Consider the following 25,885-nt stretch of genomic DNA (forward strand, 5'->3'; position numbering starts at 1 on the left):
GGGACGGCTGCTTTTTGTGCTCAGCATGTAAGAAATCCTACCAATGAACTCTTAATGGATAGAATTGATAATAACGACAATCAGTTTATATAACGTTCAGTTTCTGTTGAAGCTGTTTGAGAGGTCTTCGATCAACTTTTAGATTCTGCACTGTGTGATGCTGTATCTATGAAATTATTTGTATCTTAACATGTTGGCTAAACTAACAGACACACAACAAATAATTGTGCCTGAGATTAAGTATATCCCATAGATCTTTTTCGGTCAAACCAGATGCTACATACTTTCCTGTGTAGGACTCGGCTGAACCAGTTGTACCACTCTCACCATTATGTATTACTATGTATTCAGCTGTTAATGAGGACAAAAGGAGCTGAGATGTATCACCTAACCTGTTATACTTTTAGCAAAGGTTAGGGTGTTTCCAACGGTTACCAACAAGTCTTGGGTGTAAGCCAGGTAAGGTATGTTTATTTCTATAGCACATTTTCAGACACAGGTAATTCAAAGTGCTTTACATCATAATTTACACTTAATAAGAAGACAGTCCTTTACTGCCAACATCGCTGAACGACCCACTCCTGCAAATACATTCTTCAAAACATCAGGATGATTAAAGTTCTGCTCCAAGCTCTTTTCCTCTCACGCCATACGAGCTCTGGCACACATCCAGAGGCAGCAGCCAGACTGGTTTTCTAGCTAGCTAAGTTCTCACACACTACTCCGCTCCTCCTAACTTGTTAGCAGTGGTTGCCTGAATCCGCTTCAGAAAACGACACACTCCAGCATGTGCACTTCACTTTGCAATCTCTAACTGCGAGCGGGTTTTCAAATGCACCTCGGCCAATAAAATCTATTAAGATAAGATACAGTAAGATGGACCTTTTTTTAATCCCTGTGGGGAAATTCAGCAGTTTAATAGCAACAGGGTAAGGATGAAAAACAAGACAGCACATATTCACACAGATTAATCAAATCAAAGATAAATAAAATAACTATAAAATAAGAAATTAAGTAAAATGAACATATATACATATTGGGTCATATATACATATTGGGTATATTTACATGTATGTGTGAAAACATTAAGAAGTCAAATAAAAATCCCTCTAATTTCTGTATGTAAAAATGTTGGCTTGAATTTAGCTATATACTTACAGGTTTCATATCTTCATGGTTGATCACACTAAGATTGTAGTTTTGAATTTTAAAAAAAAGGCAGCTCAAAGTAATCTAATGATCATGAAATGTGTGAAAGAAATGTGAGACCAGATCTTCTGATGATTTTATTTCAATAAAAAAGGCCTTTTATTTACAGTAATAATTAACTAAAAGCAGTGTGGCACCTCAGTTGTTAAATGAACACTGATAATGTAGCTTCACATTTTATCCACCGGTGTGATTCCCAGGATCCTCATCCCACCGGCCAGGACTGAGCGCGCTCCGCTGAACAGTCGCAACCTCGCCTGTTGACATTTAGAACATAAGATGACTCTTAATTAGTTAAATAAATATTGGTTTTACTTTTTGCAATTGAGAGCGAAAGTGCTATATAAATAAAGGCAAGGCAATAAATAAACTTGCCTAAAGAATCTGAACTGTCCCTATGAGGAAGTATTTACTCATTGGACAATGTTCCATGACGGTGCATAGATATGTACTTTTAGTGACTTCCTATTTACCTGTGCAACATCCTGACTGCTCCCTTTTACCGGCAGCTCTCTGTGTGCCGAGGCAACCAGGTGGCTGGAAGACATTGAAGAGGAAGACTTTTATTACACTTGTGCACTTGATGACCATACGAACAGTAAAGTGCCAGTTAAACTTTAACTTAAACCTCCCGTCTCACCACAGCTTCAATAAAAAGTTGACGAGGTGTTTGGGCTGCAGATCCTGGGACGACTGGTACAAAACCTCATCGTAGCTGCAAATAAAATGTTATATGCTTGAGTACAAAACATTTAGCACAACACTGACAGACGGTGTGATCTTCTTTTCTTGTTGTTTGACAATAACCAGAAGTTATCGGGCATGTTTTTAGGAAAGTTGTTTGCTCACCGAAGCAGGTGCTGCAGGACGATGATGCTCGTTGGCTCGAGTAGGAGCGATGGATCAAATATAAATCCACCGACACCTTCATTGCTGCGTATTAAACTGCAGGAAGAACACAACAATAATAAAAAGGTGTAAATAAAAACACTTTAGAAGACAGCTCTTGTTTATACTATGTGTTTTGTGTCAATTACTATACAGATGTAGATGTAGATGAATAGAAATGTTGTTTATTTAAATTTTTTTATACCGTTAAGACAGAATAAATCCATGACAAATGGATTGAAGGCGGGGTAGGCAGTATATTTTGGGCATAAACTCCATAATAACCTTTCAGGCTATTGCCATTCATGCGATCTGAAAAAACCTGTATAAGTTGAATCCTTGACGAGTCTTTTCTGGTTAAATTAAAAACCCAATAAGCATAAGTTTCAAGTGAAAAATAAATATGTCTATGTATAAACTGTATGTTAGTCATGATCAGGATTTCTGAGATATATATTATTTTAGGTGTGTGTGTGTATAAAATCAGACCTGCAGAGTCGAGCGTGTGTGTACTGGAGGAAGACGCCCGTGTCTCCCTGAGCCTGCAGCATCCGGTCCCAGTCAAACTTATAGTCCGAGTGCAGAGGACCTTTGAAGTCCTGAAACAAAGTCAAAGGGAATCAAGAATCTTAAAGGTCACCTATCATCAGAGTTGGGTGTAACGCGTTACTGTAATAATATTACTTTTGTCGGTAACGGAGTAGTGTAACGCGTTACTTTTATAATTCAGTAATCACACTACAGTTACTAACATTGCCCCGACACGCGTTACTTCGTTACTTTTATAAAATCAGTCATAATCACACTGACAGACAAGAGGGGTTTCCGCCGCAGGTTTATATGTACGTAATCTGCGCGACTTGCGCGTCCACATCTCCACGTGCAGTGCTGCATAAACATGGCAGAGTCAGCGATAACTTTCGAGGGGTGGAGGTATGCCCATTATTTTGAGTTCGTCCGAAGAATAGACAGGAATGTGACGGTGAGGTGCAAACTGTGTCCAGTCCAGAAGCTGTTATCCACTGCTGTAAACACCACGTCAAACCTCAACAAACACCTGCAAAGAACACATGCTAAGGTGAAGCTAATAGCTAAGGACCCCCGAACCCAGAGTGAGGATGTTGTGAGTGCGCCACCGCCGAAGCAGAGATGGACAGGCTTGTAGCATCCTTCATAGTAGAGGTAATGTTGCCCATTTGCACAGTGGAATCACCATCGCATTGTTCAGAGATATACTGCGCAAAATACAGATAGCAGGAGACAGAGGACAGCCATAGTCAGAGCTATCTGGATCAGTCTTATGCGACAATGGAAACTGAACTAAAGAGAACATTTGAAACTTTAGCAGTCTGCGTGATCTGCCTGTAGGGAGGGGCGGGCCGGCCCTGCGAGTAAAGTAACGAGTAAAGTAACAAGTTACTTTATGTAGAGAGTAACGAAGTAGTGTAATATATTACTTTTTTTAAAAGTAATATGTAATATGTAATATATTACTTTTTTTTAGTAACGACCCCATCTCTGCCTATCATGCTATTTTTAGGCAATAGCATAGGTCTCAGATATATACAAATATATAAAAAACATGTCTATGAAGTGTTTTGCTCAAAATACCAAACAGATCACCCATTCTAGCCATCAGTGTTTCCCCTACCATTGTCTTGGAGGGGCGCTGCGCCCCGCCAACGGAGCCCCGCCAACGGAGCCCCGCCAACGGAGCCCCGCCAACGGAGCCCCGCCAACGGAGCCCCGCGCCCCCCCTGAAATTCAAGGTGTTTAAAAAAAATATATATATATTATAATATTTGTTTTTTTTAAATATATATATATATAGCACCAAATTGCAACTAATCTATATCTACTGTCACTTTTCACATTGAACATGTGCTCTTTTATTAAATAAACTAAACACTTTCATTTTAAGTTGTGAGTTTAGTGTTTTTGACCCTAACAAACACTGATGCATTAATCAATAACAATAATCCACAGCTCCTCTCTCTGCTCCAGAGGATTTAAAAAATATATATCCCAATGCCACCCCCCATGATAGATCCCCTTTAAATCATATTGAGCAGAAAAGTCAGATCTTTTACTAAAGTTCAAACTAACAATTTACCTGGACTATTAGTGCACTGATTCCCACTTTCTCTGCTGTGTCCTCAGGGTCGTCCATTTCTTTTGTCGCTGTGGGAAGTAAGACAGAGGTTAATCATTCTCACAGTGGACCGTTCTCTTAGTATTTGCCATTTGAAAATATTGATGCAATGTTGTGATTGTGCTAATGTTGTTGAAAACAGCTTGTTTTGCATTGACACACACTTCCTTTACAGCAATAATTTACTAATGTCCATTTAAAATCCCTTCTAATGTACCATTACCAGAATGACTCTGATAAATTAGAAAAAAACTGAGTATGCCCCCTTTTGATTTTGAAGTTTAAATGACTCCTGCTCCATCTATAAAACAAATGTTACAAACATAATAACGGATGTTTGGGGACATGCAAATGTACTTTTGGCACACAGAGGCATGCAATAAAGAACTGATCATTTAAAGTATTACTGTGTTTACTCTTTGACTGGCTCATGTTGTGCAGCATCCTGTTGCGAGCCTCGTTCAGAACGTCCTCCAGAAACACCACCTCCCCGCTGCGGGTGCTCATGCCCCGCACCAGGCCGAAGGGCACATGCTCACACCTGCAAACACACATTCATTTATTAAGAAAATCTGTATAACACTTAGAACAAATACTCAGTTATAAGTGTAAGTGTTGTAGTCACAGTTTTAGCTTGGTAAGAATGGATACGTATTTTTCTAAACAGCAGTCATTTTGAAGAACGGCCCTTTTTAATGTTATAAAATATTAATGAATATTATTGTTTAGCTTTACTGATGCATTAACATGTGAGCAGCACTTTAATGTTGAAGTCAGTGGAGGTAAAGCTTATTTTAACACCTATTTGGTGTTATGATATAGCCTATATGTATTATATTTTCTGTGTTTATCAAATTATTTAAAAACTGTTTTTTATTTTAAAGTTACTAAACTGTTCATACATATAGGAGTAAAACACAAAAGGAGTAAAAAAGGAGCATAAAATGTCTATAAAACATACCTTAAAAAGTACATACAAATCTAAATAAAATGTTAACTTAAAGGTGGGGTAGGTACATTTGGAGAAACCAGCTCGAGTGTGCTAGAATTTGAAAATACACGACCGGAGAAAATCTGCCACATCCTTACAGAGCCCCTCCTCCAACACACACGAAAGCGCACATGACCAATGAGGGCACGAGATAAGTTTGTGCCCCGATGGAAGGCTGACAGGCAGGTAGGCCATCCAGTTATTTTAGCAAAATGATTGGTCGTGCTTTTTACAGTATTACGGCTTCCACAGATGACATTTCTTTATGGATTTTTTGTCAAAGCACTTAAGATATTCATTGCTATCGGGATGTTAAGAGCATTCCATGGAATATAACAAAAAGTGTATCTCGAGCCGGTTTCTCAAACTTACCTACCCCACCTTTAAGTGAATGAGTAAATGTATTCAGCAAAGCATGTAAACTGACACAGGCAACACAGCCATCTTTGAGAGCTGTTTCTGATTAGAAACAGCGGTCTGTGGTGGGTGGGGTGATGATGTAGTGAAGTATTGCTCAATCCATGTTTTTACATTTGGTTACAATTATAGAGACAGAGAAAATACTGTTCTCAGAAACAGAATATGTATTCCAGAGTAGAACACTTACTTGATTATATTCCCATTTTAAACCTGTGTAGTGTGAAAAGTAAGTAAACTACTATTTTATCTCTTAAGACCTGAATACTACTACAAAATTAACATTTAAACAAATTCAACAAATCAATGAAACCTCCACTATGTTATGTATGTTGTTGTTTTTTCTTGCTACCTGTCAGCCCAAGAATGTCCCAAAGCACGCAGAATGTGGAACAACTGGTTGAAGTGATTGGCTTGACCTTTATCCGTCTAAAAAAAAGAACAAATATGCTTTCAATTCAGCAAAATGATCAATATGTAGCAATAAGCAGCATGTGAAGAGAGTTCAAGTAAAGAAAATAGACATTCAATAGTTGTAAAAGTTGTATAAACATTTGATAAACTATAAGAAACTTACAGGATTTGACGTCACAAAATAATAATAATAATAATATAATTCCTTACATTTATTATAGCGCTTTTCCAGATGCTCAAAGCACTTTAAAAATACACATTACACACATGTAACGGTCATGTACTGTGGACAATACCCACAGAAGCAAATTCAGGTGAAGTGTCTTCCCCAAGGACACAACGGCTTTACAGACGCAGCGGCGGGTTTCGAACTGGTGTTCCCCAACGCCCCCTTGATCTGATGATCAACGCACAGCCCACTGCGCCACTCCGCCCATCTTCCCACCTCAAAGTCATCAAGGCGCTTTACAAGTACACATTACACACATATCATACATGTAACGGTCATGTACTGTGGACAGTACCCACAGGAGCAAATTCGGGTGAAGTGTCTTGGCCAAGGACACAACGGCCTGACGCAGCGGCGGGTTTCGAACTGGAGTTCCCCAGCGCCACCCTTGATCTGATGATCAACACAGAGCCCACTGCGCCACTCCGTCCCGAACACAATCAGCTTTCAGAATGTTTGTTTACACTGCAGGGCAGGGCCTGGCATTTGTTGCATACTTGTTTTTGTATGTTTTTTGTTCTGTTCTCAACAAATTGGTTCGTAAGGACATTTTAAAAAAAATTTTAAAAAAAAGTGGCACTTCAGTGAAAGTCCAGTATTTAATATGCCAATGTTTTTTTATATTGCATTTGTCTATTATTTTTTATTTCTTGCTCCTGTGTCTGTTAGTCAAACATAGTTTTCACAATCTTATTTGTATTTGTCCCATTCAAATAAATGAATGAATAAATAAAGGAATCAGTCAATAAATATATGTAGAAATAAAAGTCTCAATTACCAAATAAATGAAGTGGTTAATTTGAAGATTAAGAAAAAGGCACATTAATAGGAAAAATGTATGAAAAAGAAAATGTATTTATTAGAAAATATACCTATGTTCCTCATTAACTTCATTATTTCCCAAGCCATTATTTTCTGTTGACATTTTATTAAGCTTTTTATTTTATTTTTTTAATTAATTATTTCTTTTTCACAAATGAACGTGCACTTTGTATTTTTTATTGTTGTATTTTAATTGTATTTCTTTATCTACTTTTGATTGAGTCGTGTAATTTGTTATGAATGAATGACTGCTTTATTCTTAAAAAGACAGCAGTGTTAAAAATGTAAAAAGTAAAAATAGAAAGCTTGAAACCCCTTTCCTTACCACATAAATCATCTCATCAAAATTGTACTTTTCTTTTCTGTCGATCGCTGCAGCAAGATCCCTGAAATGCAGAATATTAACCGTTACTGTACGACCACTTTCACTCAAACATCATTTCCTATGCATTATCATCTGATAACATAGCTATGATCCGTTATGTCATTTTTGGTTATAAAATGTAAAAGAATTGCAGATTTAATTGACTGTATCTCCTCGCACTGACCTGGTGATGTACAGCGTTGTGCCGTCGGCGCGCTGCACCGCACAGACGCTGCTCATGTCTCCACCTGTGGACGTATCCACTACACCGGCTCCTGTCCTGAAAATACGATACGATAATACTTTATTGGTCAGATCAAGTCTGAAAATTGACTTGCATCACGACAGCTCCATGTGTAACATCAACATAGACAAATATCAAGACAGATAGCATGCATTTGATCTGGATTCAGCTCTGTATTTACTGTGAGGATTGACTGGTGCACAAAGGAGTGCTTCAGTCTGACCTTATTGAATCGTGGGACCCTGTATCTCCGATTAGATGGTAGCAGTTCATATTCGCTGTTCAGAACATGGTTTGGGTCCGCGATGATGTTGTTGGATATAGCACGTCCATGTTAGCTCAAGTTTTTAAAACACCAATGTCTACTGCAATGAAGTGTTATACAAAAAAAAATTATACAAAAGAAAACACAGCCTCCAGGGTAAAAGAAATGACTAAAAAGTCTTCACTGTGTCACTGAAAAGGTGCAAATAATATTCAATATGTGGTATTTTAAGTTGTTATAGTGTAGAGAGGCGAGTGTTTGGCAAAAGGAACTGTAGTTCGCAGACTATTTTATACTATCATTTATAATTTCTCCATATCCTACTTTTTTTTAAAACAATATATTACCAATAATGTGTCTGTACCTACTCTAATGCTGCACGGTTCATACTGGTTATATTGTATATGTATAATAACTATATCTACCACTCACTGTTTATTATTGACAATACATGTATAAAGATGTGTACAGGACAATATCACATCAATGTGTCAGTGCTCTCTGCTGGACAAACTATGGAATGAAGACTTCCTAAAAAATACTATTTCTGGACAACGACACATACAGGGACATATCTAAAGATAAAATCAAATCAACTTCCAACATATAAGATGGTATGTAACAAAGTAACCGAAAACCAAAAAGGACAAGGGTAACAAATATCTCATATTACCTGCTCCTTATTGAAAATAGATTAATAATAAATAAACAGATGCTCAGCCAAGAGAGTTCTGCAGAAATTAATCCTAAAATGTAGTAATGAGTCAGCATTTTAACACGTTTGTTTGACTTATTTAAAACTCTCTGACTCTGTGGCAGAAACACTTGTACACGCCTTCATCACATCCCGTCTGGACTACTGCAATGGAGTCCTGTCCGGGGTTCCCAGCAAAACCCTGGACAGGCTCCAATACGTCCAGAACTCTGCCGCCAGGCTTTCTCACCCGCACCAAGCCATGGCAACATATCACCCCCACTTCTCATCCACCTACACTGGCTGCCGGTCAAGTCCCGGATTCAGTACAAGTCCCTCCTTACCCTCGCCCCCCAGTACTTATCGGACCTCCTCCATCCCTACACCCCTTCTCGGAGTCTGCGGTCCTCAGACACGGGCCTGCTCTCCATCCCCCGCTCTCGCCTCCGAACTGTTGGTGACAGGGCGTTCAGTGTTGCGGCCCCCACCCTCTGGAATGCACTTCCTGCCGAGATCCGTAATGCTGCCTCCCTGGACATCTTCAAACCATCATTAAAAACACACCTGTTCACCCTGGCCCTCGGGCCCTAGCCCTTTCTTGGTCCCCCGGCTTCCTTTATTTGTTGTTTGCCCTTTGATTGTCTGTTTGTTTTGTTTGTCCACCATGTACAGCGACCTTGAGTCCCTTGAAAGGCGCTATATAAAAATATCATTTATTATTATTATTATTATTATTTCAGAGTCGATAGGTTTTTTTGAATGGGATTAGCTAAAATGCCTGAAATAAGGTCGGTGATAAACACAAATTAAGGAGATTTTATACGATCTATGATATAAAATAAGTCAGTAAATACCCTACTCGTGAATTTTTGAGCCTTCAACATTTGACAAAAAGAGGAAACTCATCTACTCAGTGGTGGTGATGTTAAAGTCCTCTTTTAGCCACACAGTGAATAAACCATCTGGGAGCAGGAAGCTGAACCACTGGCCTTATAACACATGTTTCTGCTTGTTTACATGTTTACATACTCAGAGGTTTTTAACAGGCCTCGGCTCTGCAGCTGCTGCACCACCTCCTGGGCTCCATGTTGGTGAAAGGACTCCCCGGAGTAAATATCAAAGTGGACGTTTAAACGCTGAAAAGATTTGAAAATAAACCTTACATTTGACATTAAAACAGTGGATTGGAGCCAACTCAAAAAGGACATAATTGGTATTGGTATTATCCCAGCTGGTCTCACTTTGTAAACACGTTGATACTCGTCCACTGTGATCTCTCTGAACTGTTGCCATAACGACACAGCTTCGCTCTCATGCTGCTCCAGCTGTCTGAAGAAGTCTCTGGCCGCCTGCATCGTGTCCTCATTGTGCTCCGCTTCCTTGTTTACTTGAACATAAACCTGCATGACAATAACAAAAACAAAGGCCTTGGTGATATTGAAGAAAACTTTTTTTTTTTTAAAGCAGGAACAGAAATGTTTCCCCCCCCAGTGTTTTTAAGTGGTATTATTGTTTGTGCCGCTGCAGGATTTCTTTCCATTTGCCATGAAGCTAGCATTAACACTGCAGTTGTTTCCAAAATGCATATTCACCTCAAACAAATGCTGTAGGGGATTCTGTTTCAGTTTTTCCTGGCAGCCAAATTTTCCAAACCCAGCTCCTAGCAAACCTGAAATAACATATAAAGTTTACACAAAGAGAGGCATTTAGGACTTTATTCACCATTCAATATTTTGCGCACTATTTACTCACCAAACTGCATACCCCAGTCTCCGAGGTAGTTCATTCTAATAACATTGTTTCCAAGTGACTGCTTTAGGTTGGCAATGAAGTTACCTGGAGACGGAAATTATAATTATTTATATATTTATGTGTAACTATTTCTGCTACTGAAGAAATAGAGTTCAAGACAAAACTCACCAATAATTGTAGATCTTAAGTGTCCAGCGTGAAACTTCTTGGCAATATTTGGAGAGCTGCAAAATGAAATACACATTGATTCTGTCTGTTGACAATCTAAGAGGGGAATACATGCATGTGGTGGTGAGGTTATTTGTCAAACATACCTATACTCAACTAATGTTGTTCCTTTCTTAAGAGTCTTGAAGAGTTCACTATTTAATCCAAATTTGTGATCATCCTCCTTTCCAAATGGCTCCAACATTTTCTAGAAGGAGAACAGATTAGAAATCCCAATACAAGCAAACAACACTTTGGTTTTTTACCGAAGAGGAAAATAAAGCTGACAAACCTCGACAAGAAGCTTCCGATTCACTTTGAAGTTTATCACTCCATTTCCAGCAGAAATATCTTCCACCACACTGTCCTGCTTTAACTGAGACATACACAATTGATTTTAATGCAGATATATAAGATCATGTGTTTTTTATTGTTAAAAGGTAGGGTAGGTAATTTTGGAGAAACCAGCTCGAGTGCGCTAGAATTTGAAAATACACAACCGAAAGAAATCTGCCTCTTCCTTCAGACTTCCATACAGAGCCCCTCCTCCAACACACACGAACGCGCACATGACCAATGAGGGCACGAGATAAGTTTGTGCACAGATGGAAGGCTGACAGGCAGGTAGGCCATCCAGTTATTTTAGCCGGGCCGGCTCAGATTATTGGTCGTGCTTTTTACAGCGCCACGGCTTCCACAGATGACATTTTTTTATGTATTTATTGTCAAAGCATTTAATATATTCATTGCTATCGGGATGTTAAGAGCATTCCATGGAATATAACAAAAAGTGTTTCTGAAGTGAATTACCTACCCCACCTTTAAGGACAGAAATATTTAATTAACTTTTTGATTGAAGTCAAACTTTATATGACACATTTAACACAATAACAAAACAAATCCACAAACAATAATAAAAGCCATTAACAACAAGCTATTTATTCTATGTGATAAATCAAGTATTTTGTATTAAATTGTGAAAAAACTGTCTATTTGTGAGCCTGCAACATCACAAGTTGTAGCTTTAACCAGACTTTCTCCACATGTGATCTTACCCGGTTGGCTAATTCCTCTGATTGCTGCTGGGTGTCACCACTGGATGGTAAAACCCCACTGCTCCGTAATGTGTTGATTGACAGTTTGAAGTCAGGACTCTGCCTGAGGAGAACAAGTTCAAGGAGCTTTAACAAAAACACATAAAGAGAGGACACACAGAGGTAATCTTAAACAAACTTAACTGTTTCCTAAAAACTGGAACTGCTGACAGAGCTGGTATGAAGACATCCTCAGACTGCTGCAGCGTACGACCCAGCTATACAGCAAAAAAAGACGTATAAGATTGAAGCAACATAGATAAACAGACAGTCCTGCCTCTTGTATTTACATCCTCCAGGGTCAAGGCATGTTGCTAAGTTAGCATTAGCATAGTGTGTCATCTATCAAGTCTTACAGCTTCGTTACCTTTGCTGCTATCTTTCTTCTGAAAAAACAAGCCATGTTTCGCAAACGATCAAACACGCTTCAATGCAAATAAAGTCGTTGCTAAGTTAGCAACAATGACATGTGTAATCAATTCACATTGGCATAGCTACTGTACTTCCTCCTTAGCCACACCGCTTTCCTGCCAGCTCGTCCAATCACAAGCTTCGTTTGCTTACTACGTCACCGACTAGAATGGGTTCGTTCGATTATTTTCTCCGTTCCTCCCGACGGTGGGTAACATCCGGTCACTTAAACCAGGTTCATGAAAAATGAAATACAATAAATACATATGTAATAAATTAATAAATAATATTTATACAAAAGCAACCCAAAGTGCTTCAGATAATAATTATAAACCCAAGAAATAAAAAATATTTAGACAACTATGTAAAGAAATACGGAAAGGGATTCATTTTAAATGTAATTTTAGCTAATTTTAATATATTCATTTGGTTTTCATCTGCTGGTCATTTACACATAAAATGCAAGCTTTTATAAAATGTTAGCATGCTTCCTTATACTAGTGAAAGTTTAAAACCATGATTATATGAAAAATGTGTATCTTTATTAGTGTGTCCTGATGGCTTGATAAAAGACTGTCCATCATGACTTATTAGTTTATACCATAGCCTGTATATATAAAGGTTTATACTCTGGTTCAAGTGTCACATAATGCTGACTTGATTTTTATTTTTTAAGTTATTGCTGCCAGCTCCAGTGTGAATGCAGGGGTCTGGCACTAAATAGTGAACTGAAGCTTAAAAAAACCCAGCAATACTTACATTTCTCTACATAATATTCCCAATGAGAATAGTTGATTAAGGATGTTGCTCAGTGGGTTAGTACGCTGATCTTTGGATAAAGGGGGCACTGCAGTCAGCATGTCGATGTGTCCTTGGGCAAGACACTTCCCCCTAAATAATGATGTTATTTGTTGTATGAAACACTTGAGACAAAGAAACTAAAACCAGACTCCTCACTTTCATTGACCTGTGGTGGTAGCATGTCAAAAAAAATGACCTTATCGTAGGACTGTGCAATTAATCTTATTTGAATCGCAATTACGATTTTGGCCTGCCACAATTACGAAAACATAAAAAAAACAATGATTTTGCTTTGCTAGGTTGTGACAGAGTACTGCAACATATTTGATCTAATTTATTTTTATTTATCATATTTATATTTTTAGTAGCTTGTTGAAGTCCGCTCCAAAATATTTGTTGATCTTGTTTATTGGTATTTATTATTTTAGTATTGGTTTTTCAGTTGAATTATACGTTCAGGGTAATCAACAGTTAAAAAGATACTGTTCAAATTATTATTTGCATTTGTTTTAAAGTTCAATAAATGGATATTTTCAAAGTCAATGAATAATCGTATTTAATAATCGTGATATCAATTATTGACCAAAATAATCGTGATTTTTGCCATAATCGAGCAGCCCTACCTTATCGTAACAAATTATGTGAAAAAACACAACACAAATACTTGTGTAAACACTTTATTTGTCTGCTCTTCTTGAATCAAAGCCCCTTTATACATACAGCAAATAAAATCAAGACATTTTGGTACAATGAAAATAGGTCAAGCAAAAAAAAGAGAATACAGTGTATACAAATGTAAAAGCAGGAAGTGCCTGTACAGATTAAAACGCTGAAAAAAGCCAAGATGCCAGCAGTCCAGTCTGAAGGCAGCCTTCGCTCGTCCACTTGTCAATGTTGAATCCCTTTTTTCAAAAATGTACATCGAGATGTTAGTCGTAAAATCCTCTCCGTGAAATAACTAAATTAAACAAAAACGTAATAAAATCAAAAGGCAAAGTGTGTTTGGCAGTCAGCCTTTTACGAAGGCATCAGAACAAAGCCAAATAAATATTGACACGGCGGTTAAGAGGCAACAGGTAGAGTCACAGAGAGAGAGAGTCCTTAAACAAGTCGGCAGCAGGAAGCCCTCCTAACTCTGGCAGACCCAGCCAACGCCACAAACTGAGTCCACATAGATATGGCACAGTTAGGAGAAAAGTCCAACTAGAACCAATGAGTCCCGGAGAATTTTGCAGCAAATTGGATTCCTTAACGTCAGAGGCCCACACTCAGGAAACGTCTGCAGAGGAAGAAGATCACACTTCAATACAAACACATTTTGAATCGCTTCCTCAACAACTACCACACGTGTGTCTCAAGAACACACACCACAGATGCAAGGTATTTGTTTGGGTTAAGACCTAGTATGATTATATTGCAGTGTTTCCCCTATATACAAATAGTGGCGGCGCAGCGCCGCTGCTAGAAAAAAAAAATAATAATAATTGGCGACCCTTTTTCATTTTTGATTGTTTGTTATGTGGATTTGTAGTATTTGTGTTACTGTATGTTCAATAAAGGTATATTTTTGCTAAATCTTGAGACATTGCCACTGTATGTACTAGGCAGGGCCGATTTTTGGCCTAGGCGACATAGGCGGTCGTCTAGGGCGCCAGATCTGGGGGGCGCTGCGCTGGTAGCTCTGGGGGGGGGGGGGGGGGGGGGGAAACATTTTTGACCGTTGGCGCTCATCCTAATTTTCCTAAATTATGTCAACACATATTTCCAAGGCATTCCTTTATAATTATTAGGATAAATAAAAACAGGTTTGAAACCATTCCAATGTATACTATAGGACAGTAAACCAAAAATATAGTTTAAAGTTGGAGAGAAACAAAAATATGCACGTGCACACACTAAAAAAATTCCACGTGCTCCGCGCTCACATCATGCTGCTATGAATCCATCCTAGGGGAAACACTGTATTGACCTCCATTGTATTCCCCTGCTTTACTGTGTTCTCCTCACATTACGTCTCGGAGCAGTCGGAGATAAAAAAGGGCAAGCAGAGCGAAGTATCGGGGTCTAAAGCAGAGGTACGAGCAAGACCTTCTGGATTTATTTGAATGTATTTATCTTTATTTGAATCGGGCCTGTTTAGCTACACATTGGACAAGCAGCTGTCTACTGTGCACAATGTAAACACACCAGAAGTTACTCATGTCTTACACAACAAACTTTGCTTTCAGGGATCAGTAAGAAAAACAAAATACAAATACCATAACAAATAAAACAATAAATATACTCACAGCTGGCAGGCTGCTCTCCGAACCTTCGCATCAGTTGGTCGTGCGTGAACTTGACAAACGCATCATATTGCTCTGTTGGAAGAACAACACATTCATTAGAACATTTATGAATGACTCACTCCACATTGTTCTACATATCTTTTTTCATTCCTTCATACCGGCAAGCTTCGTCGTCAGAATCTCGTCGTACTCCTCGCGGATTTTGTCCTCTCGCTCTTTCAGCAGTCTTTCACAAATCATCCCAACCTGTCTGAGGGAAAATAAAGGCTGCTCTTTCCTGAAGGGAGACGAGGCACCGGAGGACGTACCTGTTAGGAGAGTTGAGATCACACATTAATACAAAACAGATGAGATTACACACAGACTTACAACCTGGCCAGGCTCATATTACAATACTTATAACATTGATATCATCCGGCTTTACTGCCAAGCAGGCATGGCAACACATTTATGCATAACCTGATGTAAGCTCCCGCTCGAGCCTCAGCTTTCTGAGAGTGGGTTTAATAAAAAAATTTAAAAAACATAATAAAAGAAAGTGAAAGGATAAAGGGACTTTCCATTGATACTATTCCTCTACTCAGGGAGTGGCTAATGCTGTGGGATTTCCCATTGTTGATGGCCAATTCAAAAGTAAATAAAAAAAGGCCATTCTTTCTGAGTATCAGGATGGTAACTGCGTGCTGTTGTCAGCTAATAATATTCAGGTGGACATCCTAAGCAGGACATTAACTAACTAGATCCCACTAAATGTACGTTTGAGTTGATCAGTAAAGGAATGGTTTATCATAGTTGTTCTAGGTTGAATGCATCTGTGAAAACTTCTGAATATCCTCACTAATAAGGATGGTAGCTACCTGGCAGGGCTGATCCACTCTGGTTCTGCAGATCCAGAGAACAGCAGCTGCTTTCCTGCTGGAAGGTGCTGTCCAGGTGTCGTCGTTTCTGCAGCCGCTTGTACTCCTGTTTGATGTTGTGTAGGATTTGCTCTGAAACAGACAGAAAAAACATTTGCTCCATTACACAAGGGACATCTTCATACAGAGGTGCTGCAGAGATCAAACATTTGATAAGATCATGTTGCCTTTCTGATGTATCAAGACAAACAATTGAAGAGATAGAGCTACTTTCTGTAAGCATATAATACTGCATCCATAAAATTAGTAAGCACCACAAAACATTGTTTCCTTTTTTAATTACTGAAGTGGAAAATCTATAACATATGGCAAGTGATGCATCAGTGGGAGGCTCTTTAGAAAACGGAGCACACAATGAAACTAATATAATCGAAGACAAACTATAGCTAAAATGTCTATCTTCTAATAACTTCGAGGCATCAATTATGTTCAGAAGAAAACTTTAATAATTTACACAACAGTCAAACCATTGCTTCCTGCTCTTCCCACACTTAACTTCCTCAAACCATTGTTAACTATTAGTACAATGAAAGTATTCATGTATAATTACTGCCGAATTTACAATTAAGCGATACAGATTCACATGGAATCGTCTTTATATGAGTCTTCCATCGCAAAGGGATCATCAAGAACAACACTCCTTTAACTTGACAAATTACATGTGGGGTTTGGCTTTACCAAAACGACAGACACCGGTACACAGGGGGGAGGCTAATAGGGAAAGCTAACCGTGTCCAGTTTACACTTAAGAATAGTTTTCCCATATTGTACTTGGGATTACACTGAATTCTGAAAATGTGGATTGAAATTCCTACCTGTGGTGAGTCTTGACGACACTTCCCCGAAAGGCGAGGGCTCCATACGCAAATACTTCTGTGGTGAAGAGACTGGAGACATGATCGGGGTGCACCTCCTCCTTTTGGGGGAAGCCTGGTTCATCAGTGGATCAAAGTCCATACTCCTCTTCAGGGTAGCCCCGCAAGCCATCACGCAAAACGGTGTCTTAAAAAAGTATTAATAGAAAGCTGTAATCCCTGGTTATCTGCGAAAGTCCCTGATGTGGGCCCCGGTCTGTGGTGACAATGCTAGCTAACGTTAGCTAAATCAGACGGCAGCGGCGATTCCGGGCGGCAGACAAATACGCCTTATTTTCGCTATTGTTGTCTTCTGCTGATAAATCTCATTGAGATTATGTTGAAAAATATGTCTTGAGATAATCCGGGCAAAATAATTTGAGGTTAATTTGCTATAAAATCGGATGATTGCAGATTTTGCTGCACTACATCCGAGGAGTACTCTCAACGGCTCAGTCAGACTAGTTTACCTTTAATTCCGTTCCATATGATCGGCTACGAGCATGCGTGAAAAAGGTTGCACGCTGGTAATTGTAGTTTTTGTTCCCTACAGCACCCACTGTTTTTATATACTTGAAGACTACATTTCCCGAAGACTATGAAAATGTTCCTTTTTTTTCAAATTTGTTTGTTTTCTTACGAACCACTACACTACGAGGAAGTTTCAATTTCACTTAAAACGTTTAATAGAACAATATTAATTATTATTTTTGAATGCAAATGATTAATTAAAAAAGGATTTATATAAAAAATACAAAACATTCTTTTTAGATAGGAATCCATAATACTAAATGAGCATTCCCTTTTATTTACAAGGAAGTGAGGAAACAATTATACCAATCTCATATCAATAGATAAAGGTCATTTAAAACCTAGGGCCACTACATAGAATAATCAATCCAATATGTAGGTAACTACTCTGATTCCTCCATATTATTAACCCAGTCTTAAATAAAAAGCATATTTCGGATTCAGAAGAAAAATACAAAACACACATACAGTAAACTTTTAAGAAATGTTCCTTCCTTCATCACTGTCTTCTCAACCACCCCAACAATTGAGGATGCGAGAGGCATCTGTATTTTAACACCTTTTCTTTAAATTATATATAATTTTAAGATCTATGATATAGTAGACCTAACTTGAGGTAGTACAAATGAACAATAAGAGTTGTTCTGTAACGTCATGGTGTAATTATTTGTGGTAGGTACTATATATGCAATTGGCTATATAAAAATAACTTGCTCCCAAAAAATGATTATTTTCATTATAAATAATCTTCAAATTGTTTTCTGTTTAAATGTCAGGAAAAGTTCTCATTGCAGAGGTAAAGTACAGTAGACACACCTCATCGTTTTTTACAAAAGTGTTTTGAAGATAAATGAACACAATCCTGTTAACATCTGTGTGAACAGATGTTGCAATTTCCCTGTTCCTCTGAGACAGGAGATGAAAAAAACAGAGCAGATGTTGGTGTCTGTGGTAGACGCCTAGGGCTGCTCGATTAAGGCAAAAATCATAATCTCGATTATTTGGGTCAATAATTGATATCACGATTATTAAAAACGATTATCCATTTACTTTGAAAACATCAATTTATTGGAGAAAAACAATTTGAACAGTATGTTTTCAACAGTTGATTACCCTGAACTTTAAGTATAATTCAACTGAAAAACCAATAAAAAAAGTAATAATAATAATACAAAAATAATCGTTTTATTTCGATTACGTTGTTTTCGTAATCGTTGCAAGCCATAATCGTAATTGCGATTAAAATACGATTAATTGAGCAGCCCTAAGCCATAGTAAAACAAAATTAAAATGAAATGTAGAAATGCCATTTTTCCTCGAACAGGCTGCCACCATGGACATTTTATAGTCTTCCTCAAGAGGGCGCTAAAACATCACTAATGGCTTCAGGCTGCTGTCCGCTGAGGGCTTGGTATCTCTTTCAGTATCTGTTCCTCATACATCAGTGATGGATGGCAGAATTAAAGGAATATTTCACTCACCAAATGATTATTTGTATATAATTCATTCACACTGTGTTCCTGTGTGTTGAATTCTTGAATAAAACCACCGGGCAGACTCAGGGACAGTTTCATCCCATAAGACTATTAAACACCTGAACTTTTGAAACAACATCCATAACATTAATCTGGCTGCAATTTAGAAATTATTTATCTAATATATCATATTCCAATCACTTGTATAGACTCTTATTGCATTTCACTATTTTACTATTTTTCTTTTTGTATTTACTTGCACTATTCTTTCTGTTTTTCTGTTTTATTGTGTTGCACTGTTGGAGGAGCCTGGGACCTAAGATTTTCATTGTCATAACTACACTGTAGCTATGTTCGTATGACCAATAAAAGCCTTGAACCTTGAATCTAAAGCATTATTTTTCTCCTATGCCTACATGGTAAAAAAAAAGAGTCCACAAACTGATAAAATTATTGGAGTAAATGGGTGCTGGGTTTACTTCAAGTTACTTAACAACAAGACTATTTATATCAACATATCTAATATAACATATCCGCATCAGTTCCACACTTGTGTGGGCCTCCATGAGAATGAGTATGCAGCAGTGTTTTAACTAGGAAGGTTTTTTATATTTACTTCAATTTATCAAGAATATTCACATTTTTGGAATTAGGAGGTATAACTTTGTGAGTAATATGTAATGTAATGTATGCAAACTTCGGTTTCCCACCATTAAATAATCCATCAAATAACTGAAGACAAAATGACAACCAGCTGCAACTTTATTCAAAAGTTTGAAAACAGCAATACTAAAACCACTTGACTGATTGTGTTTTTTAAGTCATAGATTCCTCATTATGCCACCACTGCACAGAAGCCACTTGACAGTTGACAATTTGATTTTCAATACTCATAATACAAGAGGCAGCAAAGAATACTGATAAACAGTCTGGATAACTTTACACCAAGATAAATGTCTACAGAACAATTGTGCTGTGAGATTTCTAGATTAAAAGTACTACATCACCTATAAGGAAAGTCACATCTTAGATTCTTTTGTAAGGTCAGTTGCCGAGTCTTCACACAATGCATACATACAGTTTCCATCCAAGTTACCAGCTAATGAAACAACCCCTGTTTCTTTGTTTAGATACGTAAAATTAACAGCAGACATATTTTTATTTAGAGTTACGCCAGAAGTACTTCACTAGGCCTGTGCATGGGTTGCTTTTCTTTTCCAAAATGATGTCCCTCTGCAACAGTGGCACTAAAAACAACTCACTGCAATGATCAAAAGGCTTGGGGTTGGAAATATATCACCAAGTCACAAGGTATTACACACATACATGGCTGAATTCAGTAAAATATTACATTTGATGAAAGCAGATATAGTTTGAAACCACTTCAGTTTGTTGCAGTTGTGTCCAGCACACTGCGTCAGTTTTGATGTATTCAAGCTTGTTGTTGTTTTGCTGGCTGTACAGCTGAATGAGGCGGTTTGAACACTTTATCTTTGCAAGAAAAACACTGTACAGTTGTTAGGTTTACAATTGAACAAAGACACGTTACTTTAGCTAGCGGGTAAAGAAATGGACAACAGGGACCATCGTCACTCTGCCACAGAAATGTCATTTCAGATTTGACACGCTCAAAATCTGTGAATCCGTTTACCTCCATCTCATTGGAGTTTTTTAGTTGATGGTGATGTTTTTTTTATATATCTTGAGCATGAATCACCCATCAAATCTCAAAATCTCCTTCACACATTTTCCCACTCACTGAGTGTCGTCAGAACAAATACAAAAGTGACATGTTAAATGACAATTTTTGAAATAAACAATCAGTCATTTGAAACTTTTTTTCTATCACTCCTTCATAGAAATGCCTAATGTACATGAAGCCTGTAGATTAGAAAGTCAAGTTGCCAAAGATTTGTTATATTTATGGCGCAAGACACATTTTAAAGTCTAAATGACACAATAAAACATCTCGAATTAAAAACGTCAGTAGCCCCTTATCCCATAAATGAAGATAATATTGTTTTCAAAACCTGAATTCACAGTACAAAAATATAATATGCCTTCACTAACTGGATATCATGAGGTCTATGGTAGATAGCAGACTCATGATAGTCTTTGATAATCCTTTCAAATTGTGAGTCCTTTCCTATCAACTTGCAATACTTTTTGGCACTTTGGCACACTATGTACTTACAAACCAACATAAAATAATGCAACCACTAAAGCCAATGTGAGGATGTAAGTCAATACTTTCAGGAGAGGATTTCTTTTTATTTTCAACTTTCTGCTTCATTCTGGTGGATGTCATTGTTTTGGGGAGGATGACATTTACACATGTTCCCCAGTGAAGGGCCATCAGACAGCCTCTGCAGAAGTTTCAGTTGACACAGACATTGTTACTTTGGCTATTTTCACAGTGGACTTCACACAGCTCTCTGCAGCCCTGTTGGCAGAAATGTTGGCATGTCTGTTCTGGCAGTCTGACTCGAGGCTATTATCCAGCTGCTGGCCCGTGCCCCTGCAGGCCTGGCAGGAGGTGATGAAGGCGTGCCGCATATCCTTGCTCCTCAAGGCATAGATGACCGGGTTGACAGTGGAGTTGAGCAGGCAGAGCATGCTGCAGAATGCAAATACTGTCTTAATATCATCGCCCATCTTCCAGAAGAGGTCATACACCATGATGGCGAGCAGTGGGCCCCAGCAGATGACCAGCACCACCAGGATGAGCACCAGGGTCTTGGCGAGGCGAATGTCCATGCGCGTCTGCTCCGGGCGAGCGGACTGCACTTTAGTCCCATCTGCTGAGTAAACAACAAGGCTCTTCTGGGAGGTGCGGCTCAGCATGCGCACGGCGTGGTGGTGCGCCTTCCACAGGATGTACATGTAGGCGTAGATGATGAAAAGAACCAGCACACTGGTAACACCGATCCAGAACAACAGGTAGTTCTCATCAATCAGAGGAAATATGTCTGAGCAAGTTGAGTTGAGACTTTTACAGTTCCAGCCCAGCAGAGGTAGCACTGCGATGACGATAGAGATGGTCCACATCACACAGAAGGCAATGACAGCCTTGGTCCGTGTCACGATGCGCCTGTAGGCCAGAGGCCGGTGTATGGAGATGTAGCGATCAATAGCAGTGAGGAAAAGACTCCCCACAGACGCAGTGAAAGACGCTGTGACTCCACCCAGTTTGAAGAGAAAAACATTGGGGCTGTCCTTCCTGTGGAAGACATGGAAGTCCAGAAAGCTGTAGACAAATATAACACTTCCCAGAAGGTCAGCCACAGCCAGACTGCCAATGAAGTGGTAGGACGGCCGGCAGCGGAGGGTGCGGGACTGAAAGATGACGCAGAGCACCACCAGGTTCTCCAGCACTGTGACCGTACCCAGAGTCAGAGACATCACTGCCACAGCCAGCTGCTGGCTGGGGGTCAGGATCATGAAACACTCCATGTCCATAAAGTTATCCCCACATTGTAAAGTGTTAGTCTCATCTCCCAACATGCTCCGGTTGCCAAACAAGTCCGTGGCATTGGTGGGGAAGAAGGGGATGCCCTTGAGGATGAGCTCCTCGTCCGCAGGTACTTTGCCTGGGAAGGAGTCGCTGCGGAAAGCAGATAAAGGCTTCTGCAGAGCGAAACCTGCCTTGAAGTCTACATCATTGAGGGGGTTGTCATAGTTAGCGTCGTTGGAGCCCAGATACTGTAAACCAGATGTAATAGTCCGGAAGGTGGTGTCCGCCACACCATCCAGCACAGACTTCATGGCTGTGTCTGAGGGTAATACTGCAGGCTAAGACGCCTGGGCAACCTATGAAATTGATGAAAAACATTTAAGAGATGTTTAGAACATCTAAAAAAGAATCCTATATGCACATGCACACATGCAAATGCGCAGCAGTGCAACTTAAAATGAAATAACTTTAGGATGAGATAACCTTCAAAATCTGAGAATATTTCTGAACACAAATATTGAAATAATTTGGAATATTTCATAGTTTTGTACAATTGTAGGTTTTTTAATACATTTAAATAATTCCTGAACAGGTCAAGAACCACATCTGGTCTCTAAGAGCTGGTGTACTCATAAATACTGTATCCTGCACTCTGTACGCATCAACATACATAAAAAGATTCACCACTGACTGCTGCCCTTTCAATATCAGGAGTACACATAGAAAAACAAAAAGTGAGAGTAAAAACGCATATTTTTGATGAGGTGGAGAATCAGACACAATAATGCAATTCCTCTTTACTTGGACTAACTGGATCACATTTTTTTTTTAAAGCTGAACAAATAGATGTCAAACAATATTAAGCATACATGGGCAGTCCACTTAATGCAAGAGTAAAGAGATACAATGGGATAATTGCAATTACATTATCTAAATGTATGCAGAATTTGGAAAGCTATTTCAATATTAGGTTTTTTTGAAAGTTTCATGATCCATGCACGAATGTAGATATCGTACATTTGGTGCAAAAAAGCTAAATTGCATTTGGATACAAAAACGAAAAAACATATTTTCATTCTGGGACCACCAACATAAAGCATTTAAAGTAGGAAAATAACGAAGAAACCAGTATAATGAAATATTTAAAAGAGAAAAAGTGTTTCTTTACCTTACATAATTTGTCCAAGTGCGCAGAATCGCCCTTTATCACCGCGCGTTAATCCAAGTCAGAAGCGCACCATCCATCCAACAAAGATCTTACATAAAAGGTGATAAAAACACCGTGCATGTGTTAGAATAAACCCACCATCATCCTCATTATTACTAGTTTCTTTCTGAAACATTAGTTTGTCGGCTGTCTGAAGAAGTGTCGCTCTTGGAGTGCGCTCCTGGTTGTGGACACAGGTTGCTGCTGCTGCTGCTGCTGCTCCTCTCCGCGTCTCTCCGTCTGTTTCTCTGAGTCTTCACACTTATGAAGCGTCGCTCCTACAAGCCCTGTCACGTGTTTCCATATAGCTTTATCTGCCCAACCCATGAAGCTGTCAAGTGTGGTGCATAGAAACAAGGGAGACGACAGTGGCAGTGGAGGAGGAGGATTTAAAAAAAGGATCTGATTATTAATTCCCAAAGCTCCTCCCGGCAGAAGATGGGATGGAAAAAAACAATACAAAGCACACACGAAAACCTAGATTAAGAATAGATTTGAATAACTGTTTTATCTTGTTTCATGAGGTAATTGTGAACACAGTTTTTCACTTTGAAGGAACAACATGCTGCATTTCACTTATAAAATATGCACATGAATATAACTTTTTGGCTTTCAATTCCCTTTTCACACATTCAAAGGCAGATGGAGGTTGCAGACCTCATTGCTATTCAGTGCATGTCTGTTTATTGTGTGCATAATTAACCACATTTCAGAATCTCATAGAATAAAAAACAGACTTTACCATTTGATATTGGCTGCTGAATTACATTACATGTCATTTGTTAGACGCTTTTATCCAAAGCGACTTACATACATTCAGTACTGTGGACAATCCCCACAGGAGCAATTTGAGGTGAAGTGTCTTGCCCAGGTACACAACGACATGATGGGACTCGAACTTGCTGTCCCCTGTTTCAGCACACTAGCCACTGAGCCACTTTTTGGATACAAATTCAAAAGAGAAGTACATTTTAGGCAATTTAAAATCCTCATAGAAGCTGAGCAGTTATAATTCAACCCAAGACAATTTATTCACACTTTTGTTGCATATTTATGTCTGTTGTCCTTCCCCTTAGTATAAAACAATTAGTTATCCACAGATTCAATCAGATTACGCAGCACAAAATGAACGAGTCAGTTCCTGCTTCGAATTACAATAGCAGAGTTAATCCTTCCTTTGCTTGGCCTGAATAAAAAGCAGACTCAATTCACTGATTATGAATGATCTCATTTACATTTATTCATTTGGCCACATCCATGAATAGATTTCAGTGATGAACTAGCAATGTCTTCCACAATAGCAGAAACACTGGTGCAGGCCAAAGAGGCAGGAGTCGAGTGGCTGCATTGCCATAATGATAAAATGAGAACAGATGCATTAATGTGACATTTCGTGGCCACAGATTTCCTCGGCCGGCAGAACATGAAAACCTTTTGCCAATTTGGGACTGAAATGAGGCTCGGTCATCATCACAGGTGCAATTATTAACATCTCTCAGCCATGCCAGCTCTGTCTGAAATTAACTAAATGTTCTACCTCACAAAATGAGAAGACATTAACGGTCACCAAATGACATAAATCTTTTAGGCTTTATGTCAGGCTCAATTTTCTGTGCATTTATTTCTCTTTTTCGCAGAACTGGCAGCTTGTCAGTGTAAGCAGCCAAGGCTACTTGTAAATCTTCTTCAAGCGGATTCTTATCAGTCTTCATGCAAACTGAGAAACAACAAGTTATTTAGATAATGGATGAAAAAAAGTGTCTCACAAGTGACATGTAATTTATAGACATGATCTATAGGGGCTAGATACAGATATACTCCACACTCTGCTTCAAACCTGAGAGCGGCAAAAACAAAAGCCCACTCCCTCGCTGATTACTGATTTGCCCGAGCAAAGATAAATGCCTTGTTCTAGAAAACATCAAAGAGCTGAGAGGAGAGAAACACAGCTTCACTTCCTCTCTTCATGGTTTCTCAGATTGTACAAAAGCCTGAAGTAATCTTCCAGTTGTTTCTTGAACCCTGGAAGAAAAACATCCCCTTCAGACGCACTTTGATTGTTAGAGAGCATCCGTTTCTCTGCATTCGAGAAATGTTTTGATCTTGTGTCATTTGTACCTTGAGCATTTCATGTCGATTTTCTATTTCTGGGAATATCGGCAGGAGGGTCATAAAGTCATTTGATGCAATTAACTTTACAGGCAT

The 25,885-nt window shown here is 38.8% G+C and overlaps 3 protein-coding genes across 4 annotated transcripts; all 3 read right to left on the minus strand.

The window, feature by feature from the left end:
• Positions 1 to 1,273: 1,273 nt before the first annotated feature.
• On the minus strand, positions 1,274 to 12,269 carry rars2 (arginyl-tRNA synthetase 2, mitochondrial). The gene is made up of 20 exons (XM_034135459.1): positions 12,110 to 12,269; positions 11,887 to 11,960; positions 11,704 to 11,806; positions 10,941 to 11,024; positions 10,756 to 10,856; positions 10,610 to 10,665; positions 10,442 to 10,525; positions 10,282 to 10,358; positions 9,931 to 10,089; positions 9,719 to 9,825; positions 7,671 to 7,766; positions 7,448 to 7,508; positions 6,010 to 6,086; positions 4,666 to 4,790; positions 4,211 to 4,278; positions 2,587 to 2,696; positions 2,059 to 2,154; positions 1,850 to 1,924; positions 1,683 to 1,746; positions 1,274 to 1,466 (listed from the first exon to the last, which is right to left on the minus strand). Exons 1-20 carry the CDS (start codon positions 12,143 to 12,145, stop codon positions 1,380 to 1,382), a joined length of 1,740 nt encoding a protein of 579 aa, XP_033991350.1. The 5' UTR covers positions 12,146 to 12,269; the 3' UTR covers positions 1,274 to 1,379.
• A 1,346-nt stretch (positions 12,270 to 13,615) lies between these two features.
• Positions 13,616 to 17,485, minus strand: akirin2 (akirin 2). Its single transcript, XM_034135696.1, has 5 exons — positions 16,975 to 17,485; positions 16,100 to 16,231; positions 15,401 to 15,550; positions 15,243 to 15,314; positions 13,616 to 14,233 (listed from the first exon to the last, which is right to left on the minus strand). The coding sequence occupies exons 1-5, from the start codon at positions 17,144 to 17,146 to the stop codon at positions 14,223 to 14,225; spliced, it is 537 nt and encodes a 178-aa protein (XP_033991587.1). The 5' UTR covers positions 17,147 to 17,485; the 3' UTR covers positions 13,616 to 14,222.
• Positions 17,486 to 19,763: 2,278 nt separating this feature from the next.
• Positions 19,764 to 23,934, minus strand: cnr1 (cannabinoid receptor 1). 2 transcript variants are annotated; one of them, XM_034135445.1, is made up of 2 exons: positions 23,647 to 23,934; positions 19,764 to 22,829 (listed from the first exon to the last, which is right to left on the minus strand). In XM_034135445.1, exon 2 carries the CDS (start codon positions 22,782 to 22,784, stop codon positions 21,375 to 21,377), a length of 1,410 nt encoding a protein of 469 aa, XP_033991336.1. In that variant the 5' UTR covers positions 22,785 to 22,829; positions 23,647 to 23,934; the 3' UTR covers positions 19,764 to 21,374. The 2 variants fall into 2 exon arrangements, with proteins under 2 accessions (XP_033991336.1, XP_033991335.1); XM_034135444.1 differs by having other exon boundaries at positions 23,642 to 23,934.
• Positions 23,935 to 25,885: the final 1,951 nt, after the last annotated feature.

The sequence above is a fragment of the Trematomus bernacchii genome, unplaced genomic scaffold, assembly GCF_902827165.1.
Source record: "Trematomus bernacchii unplaced genomic scaffold, fTreBer1.1, whole genome shotgun sequence".
Lineage (NCBI taxonomy): Eukaryota > Metazoa > Chordata > Actinopteri > Perciformes > Nototheniidae > Trematomus > Trematomus bernacchii.